We start from the raw sequence: 7,500 nt of genomic DNA, 5'->3' as shown, positions 1-7,500 counted from the left end.
CGTCGCCTGTCTCCAGGAAACCCAGCTGGCCAATAGTGGGTCACTTATGGAAAGAGACTACACCTTTTTCTAGCAAGGCCTGTCCCAGGACGAGCCGAGGCAGTACGGCGTAGGTTTTGGCGTGAGGAACTCACTGATTGAGACCACAGAAACCCCCTCCGGAGGGTTATCGAGAATTCTTGCCCTTCGCATCAAAACGTCGGCGAGCTTTGTGAACATCATATCCGCCTACCCCCCGACTCTGACCTTTACCCCAGAAGCCAAGGATCAATAATACGAGGCTCTGCAGGAAACACTATCCGGAATCCCAAGTTCCGAGGACATATATTTGCTAGGCGATTTCAACGCTCGCGTTAGGACCGACTGGCAAGCATGGCCTACCTGCCTCGGCCACTTCGGTGTCGGCAGGATGAATGAGAACGGGCAGAGGTTGCTCGAACTCTGCTGTCACCACGGCTTCTGCATCACCAACAGCTACTTTTAGTGTAAGGAGCTAGACAAAGTGTCTTGGAGACACCCTTGGTCCCACCACTGGCACCAGCTAGACCTCGCCGTTACTAGGAGAGCGGACCTCAGCAGTGTCTCGCGGCTCTCACATGAATATGATTACGGTCATCAAAGAGATTCTTACCAAAAGAACCCCAAAAGAGGAGTATACATAATAGAGAGAATCATGAGCACTCACCTGAGTCGCACCTGAGGGAAATTTGAAGTTTGACGTTGTCAGTGGCAGCAAGAAAAACAATATTTCAGATCATGATTCACTTCTTAGCTAAATCTAAACAATTCCGCTTCTTTTATCATTGTGGATATGTAGACATGGAACTGCAGCTGTTCGCCGACTGCGCCTTATATAGCCAGTGTTTCATGTCTTCCACTCACATACTCAGCGGATTTTGAACTTCGAATACGGGAAACCTTCCAGCTCAATAATGCCATTAGCACCTATTAATAATGTCATTAACAGCTCAATAATGTCATTAGCACCCATCGCGTAGGCAGTATCGGTTTCCGAAGATATTCGGATCTATTCAGTTAACTCGTCTACAATGGCCGGATATAACATAGTAGAAAATGACTTCATGAGGGCGTTTTTGCGTTATTGTTATCAGGAAGTCATGCAGATCCTACTTCATATTTGCGCAGGTGTTATCCCCGACATCGTGACTCTGGAATTATCCAAACAAAAATAGCGATGATAGATCTCAAACAAAAAACGGGACATGGCTTGAGACAGTGACTCCCCAAGTTTAAATTTAAACTGCGAGCGAACGTAGCCCTAGCGACCACTGATGCAGCTCTCAACCTCGCGGCAATTTAAGATCATTTAACCATGTAACGTTTTCAGCGTATCGGCATAGTAATCGTTCTACTATCTTAGGGGTGGTAATGGTACCTCCAAAATCTTGGCACTCGCAAACTTTTCGTGCGATGTCGAAATCTCGACAGCCTTTGCGAAGAGTCTTTGGAGCAGATTTATTTCGGAGTGAAATCTTGGCATGTTTTGGTCTCGGCCTCGGATTCGCAAACAAGGATCTCGGCGTCTCGGAGGTTCTCGGATTGTACCATTTCGTCAGCCTTAAATGAATGCAACTAATTCCGAATAGAGGCTGTTCACCGCCTGTGCCTACCTTTATTAAATGATGCATTTTGCGCCAACCGTGAACCAAAAGCAAAAACAAAACAAAAAATAAGAAGGACTAAATATATTAAGAAAAAATGAAGAAATTGACACACTGCAATAATGGACGCGAACCCTGACAGATACTTCCGCGGGCAAACCAAACGAAAAATTGATTTCTGGTCGGCAAGTTTTTTTTTCAAGCAACCTGGTGGGAAGGCTATTTTTTTCTCTCCTCATTTCTCTGCAGGATTTTTTTTTCTCAAAAAAGTGTCATGTTTACATTTACAAAATGTAATTACATTTACATTGTGGTTATTGCAGTAATAGTTCTAATATGGAGCTGCAAAGCCTTAAAATGTTGTAAGCTATACAAAATCATTGTTGTATATAGCTACATGTCTTCGGACATTCCATGTCAAAAGTGATTCAGTCTTTTTCGTGATAAGATAACACATGGCCCTGAATATAATGCACTTGTTGTGATCAGTTATGGTTCAGATCATCTGTTTCTAAGTGTAACAGTATCAAATATAGTGATAAATATTCGCAAGGTTTGTTGGAGGAATGTATAACTGGCACAAAAAGTGTTAATATTACTGAATGGATCTGTTCTACTTGCTAAACCTGATGACATTAACAATATGACCTGGCAACAAAAATCAGACCTTATTCAAAATTACCCTGTCATCTGTGCAACGAACTTTGAACACATGGCACAGCTCTTTATAGAGGATGTGTTAACGAGTAATCTTATGCCTATTGGAGAAATAGTATACTTATTTCACAGGGTTAAATTCCAGCAAAGGGTATTACCTCACATACATGCATTATTTTGGGTATCTAGTTGCATATGAGAGCCCACCGTGCTGTTACACAATTATCCAACTATCAATGCTAATGCATAAAGAAAACTTCAGCCTGCCAATTTTAAACAATCGCGGTAACTTTCATATCCACGAGTAACGACAGTGGCACTTTGATTTCCAATGTTGGCCATTTAAGTCGTTTCAATCGATCTTCATATATCGAAGAAAGTCGAAGCGGCTGGAAGAGTCTTCTTTCCTCCTCCCGACTTATCGAGGAAGATCGAAAGAGACTCTGCTCGCAGGGTACATTTACTTTTAAAAATATTCTGAAAACCCGGCAACAGCGTGGAAACCATGTGCAAAGTGAAATGCGTTACACATCAGTTGTATGGGTATTTCAGTGCCTTTGCGTTTGATTGCACCATGGAGCAACAGCCACTAGTTTGGTAAAAGTTCATCTTCCACCCTTTTTTTTAAAATACCACCCAGTTTCATAAAGTACATACCCATAGCACTCCTCCACGGACAGAAAATTTCTGCTGACGTCCTTGATTGTCATCTTTAAGGAAGGGATGTGAACGGTTGTATAGTACAACATGAAATAAGAAAAGAGGTTTCTGGATTCAGTTTCTGTGATGGTGAAAGGACGCGATGCTTATGTGGGCATCCATCCGTGAAAACTGACGCCGACGCCATCAAGTTAAAAAGCGAAAGGAAGCAAAGCCACGGGCGAATACTACTGAGAAGTGAACATTGTGCATTCCTATATCTGGGTACCGCGTACCGCGTAGCCGGCTACGTGGAATATAGTTCGAGTGGCGGGGTATTCTGCAGTTAAGCCGTGAACATTTTATTTACATTTTTTTAAAACTAATCGTCACTATTAGCGAAAAGACACTTAGCAATAAAAAAGTGGTTGTCAGTGTCAAGATAAGTTAATGAGGAAAACAGCTCAATTCCAGTTGCCGTCCGGGTCTCAAAAACATCACCCGCCGCTATTTTTAAGGCATTGTCACACTGTGAAATGTTTCGTGCAACTTGTCCCGCAATGTTTTGGCGACATTGTGGCGGGACAAGTTGTACGAAACATTTCACGGTGTAACATACCCTGCAACGGCCAAAATCGTTGCGAGACAAGTTGCAAGAGCCGTTGCCGAAAGTAGAATTAAGTTCTACTTTTCTTGCAACTTGTCTCGCAACGATTTTGGCCGTTGCAGGGTATGCTACGCTGTGAAATGCTTCGTGCAAGTTGTCTCGCCATAATGTCGCCAAAACGTTGCGAGACAAGTAAGGGGCACCCAACGAGAATACAGTTCAAAACCACTTAAACATAGCATTGTTAAACGTATTTTAGTATTTAAACGGTAGATATAGGCATATCTTTATCCCCTAAAAATTTTTGATCTGTTCGGATCCTAGCTGAAAGTCTAGTGATCCGAAAATTATAGGGATCAAAACTTACCTTTTCGAAAATTTCAGCCAGAAAAAAGGCTCCCAAAAATTCTAGGTGACCTTTTTTGGGTAAAAATCTGTTTAAAATGGGCAATTATACCATTTTTTAGTTGTTCGAAAATCCTAGGACAGGCAGGCAAGTATGAAATTTTACAACAAGTGTTCCGAAAATTCTAGATCTCAAATCGTCTTCCGACCAGATATTTTCCGAAAACTGACGTTGGGTACCCCTGACAAGTTGCACGAAACATTTCACAGTGTAACAGCACCTTTATAATTAAGCTCGTCATTATGTAATGACGACAAACTGCAGACTAAAGGAAAAAATTCATATATCCCATGACGCTTTGCGGCAAATGAGAGGTAAGTATGTTATGTATGGGGATACATACATAACGTACCTACCAAATGATGACAGATTGCCGCTATCGTCGGTGGGAAGGAGGAAATTTACTACAGTCATTTTTCCAGTCATAATTACCACTTACTACCTCATTGTCGCACTGACCACGTCGAGACTGCTGCACTTCTAACTAATAAGAGTTCGAGAATTTTATGTGAGGTTATGCACGTATGCATGTTTGCATGCTGAGGCGTTTTATCTGGATTTCTTCGCCCGCCCGCTGAATAGGGCTCTATTCAACCTGTGACAAGTTAGGGCTGCTGCTATGTTTTCTAAATTTAAGAAGAAATCCCAGAAAGGTGAGCACGAGATGCATGTTCTCGTTGATCTTTTTGCTTGGTCGTCGGGGTAGATCTAGCGCTAACCAAGACAAATGAAAGTGTGCAAAACAATGCTGGTGTCACAGCGAATTTGGACCCCCCCCCCCCCCCGACCCCGGATTTGCACTTCCCGGTTCAGATCTGCTAGCGGATTTGGACCCCCCTGAAAATAAGCGCTTTTTGATTAAGATAAAAAAATTCCTCTGCAAATTGTTTTTAGTGGTAAAAAACTTTTACGGAAACTCAAGTCTAACTTCGCTTTTTCTCCTTATTGAAAATTAATACGAGAATTCATGACTGGAATAGTTTGGTCATAAAAAGGGGAAAAATCCGTAGTCAAGTAAACTTTTAATAATGCGTTTTCCAGCCAAGTGATGTAATTCTTACTTCAAAAAGTGGCACCTCCTTGGTGAAAGCACTACTCATTCAAGCTATCCAATGGAAGAAAAAGAACCATGAAAAAAACAAGGCTCTACCGAAGGCCACAGCGCGTGCTTCAAACAACTTTAACTGATGCTTATGTCTGACTTTGCTTTTCTCCTTATTAAAAAATTAACTCGACAATTCAAAGAGTTCCTGGTGTGTGATTTAAGTTTCTGTTGGAAAGGAGTTAATTAATTAATTAATTAAAATTTGCATCTACTTTACAAATTGCCGCCGCAGATGCTTTAAACAACCACTGAAAATTTACATTTAACTGATGTGGGCTTTTTCTCAAAGATTTATGCTTTATGGTATCAGTCAGTTTTCCTTTCCTAAACTCTACCTCAATAAACAGTTCAATAAGCTGTAATGGGGGGGTCCAAATCCACAAAGGGGGACTAAATCCGCTAGCGGAATTGGGGAGTCCAAATCCGCTAGCGAATTTGTACCGGGGTCAAAATCTAGTGGGGTCCAATTTCGCTAGGACACTGGTACAGTGCATAGAACTATGTCAAATGAAAGCTACCTCGGTGTTTTGGGTCATGTATCAACAATACGGAACGAGAAGGTTATCCAATGTTTCAGGTATACATTCTAAACAAAAATTGTGGTTAAAGACATGAACAGAAGAAGGGCCATTCACCGCTAGTCATATGTACATGTAGGAAGGCTCTGTATTCAGCGGAGCTTCAGCCTGGGACAGAAAGAGTCAGGTGTTAACATGAATTTTTCAAGACTGGGATGAAATCATCCCAGGATGAACAAATTTCACCCTGGGATCATGAAAACACCAAAGGTGAATAACTAGACACCAGAGTGAAACTCATCCCAGGATGAGCTCTCTCATGTAAACAGGCCCTATGAGTAATTCCATTAATTTCTCCCAAATTCAATTTCCACACTGTTCTTTTTTTTTTTGTGGATTGAGTTTGTACGTCCTCTATTCTGTTCCAAGAGGTTTTTTTCTGGATGCTATGGTTTCCCCCTCTTATGAAAAACCAATATTTGATTTGATCTGCCTTATAGTATAAGCTTATATAATAATCTCTTTATTCAAATCTTTTAATAAAGTAGGTACTTGTATTTTAGTGGCATTACACATTTGTATGGAGGGGGACATTGGTGGTTGCCCAATACCGTATTTCCTTGTCAGATATTGGGAAATGCTGAAATACAGTGCAGCTTGAAGATAAGCGAACAGCACAGACGCAAAATTAACGCACACGATATTACTGTATACACATTCTTTTTAATGCATCTAAAATTGTGAATCGTATATGCATTTGTGCCTTTGTTGTTCATAACCATAATTTTGTCACGTGCCGGCAAGTGTGTTTGACTTCACTGTTGTGCTGAAAATCCATGCCAAAAAATCATTCTTTACTGTTGCATTTACATCAAAGCAACTCAAGCTGCAAAATTCTCAGCCTTAAGTGATGAATTTCTGAAAAAAACTGCTACTGATGACCGGGGGGGTCATAAAAAGGGGAGGGATCCACGTCAGAAATTTTAAATTATACCCCTAAAGGAGACCAATCTGGGTGTGGCCCAGGCCTTTTATGGCCCCTAAAAGAGACCATATAACCACAGATAAATAAAAAATGCAGTGACTTTCAATGATGGCAAAGACATTATCATCTAATACTTTCGCTTGTGTGAAGAAATGTAAAAGTGTAAATGTACACTTTTATATTTCTTTGCACGCGACCCTAAAGGAGACCTTCACAGCTACATATGATCGCATTTTGCCCAGAACACCCTAAGTGAGACCAAAATCCGCAATTTACACCCCTAAGCGAGACGACTAGCATCCCTCTCCTTTTTATATAGGATCCCCCAACCCCCCTGGGAATGATGAGCCCTTTGCTAGAGAGTTGTGTTTTTAAGTTTACAATTAACCCATTGGCATCCAAACCGGCCGAAACCGTATAACGCCAGACAAGTTTTACTCGTCAATGGGGAACCCCTGGGAGTCAATGGGTTAACAGACGCATGGTTTGTATTTTGTCACCTATCAGTGAACATCACGCTTTACATAAAAAAATGACAGAAGGAGTTAAATACTCACTTATTTTAAATGATGATTATGGCTGTACAAAACTGCTAATGATGAGCCCTTCGCTTACAAGTTGTTCATGACTGAACGGATGCACTGGCACGAAGTTTGTTTATTATCGCTCTCAATGCTTTCATGTAAATCTCGATGTTAAAAAGGTTTTTGTATGCCGTTTGTTGATAGGTTTACATTTTTTTGAAAGTAAACTTGATGATTTTTTTTGGCTTTAAAATACAAATAACCAGCCAGAAGGACTTTGCACCATTAAAATAAGCATATGGTCATATTTTTTGCTCTTTTAACCAGCGAACATGCAAATTATTTTCACATTCACCACGCTGGAAACGATTGAGAGTAAACAGAGACAAGGTGACAAAAGAAAGACAATAGGAGAGCTCATAAATACTAATGAGCGT

At 40.9% G+C, this 7,500-nt stretch overlaps 1 protein-coding gene across 1 annotated transcript in view; it reads left to right on the top strand.

The window, feature by feature from the left end:
• The first annotated feature begins 4,289 nt into the window (after positions 1 to 4,289).
• The window catches only part of LOC137993722 (uncharacterized), a 40,371-nt gene continuing 37,160 nt past the window's right edge, over positions 4,290 to 7,500 (top strand). The window contains exon 1 of the mRNA XM_068839708.1: positions 4,290 to 4,584. Coding sequence (XP_068695809.1) covers positions 4,551 to 4,584 — 34 coding nt within the window. The 5' untranslated portion in view covers positions 4,290 to 4,550. The remainder of the gene's footprint in view (positions 4,585 to 7,500) is intronic.

Source organism: Montipora foliosa, chromosome 2 (assembly GCF_036669935.1).
Source record: "Montipora foliosa isolate CH-2021 chromosome 2, ASM3666993v2, whole genome shotgun sequence".
In the NCBI taxonomy this organism is placed as follows: Eukaryota; Metazoa; Cnidaria; class Anthozoa; order Scleractinia; family Acroporidae; genus Montipora; species Montipora foliosa.
Note: the sequence above shows the minus strand (reverse complement) of the source record. Positions and strands in the feature narration are given on the sequence as shown.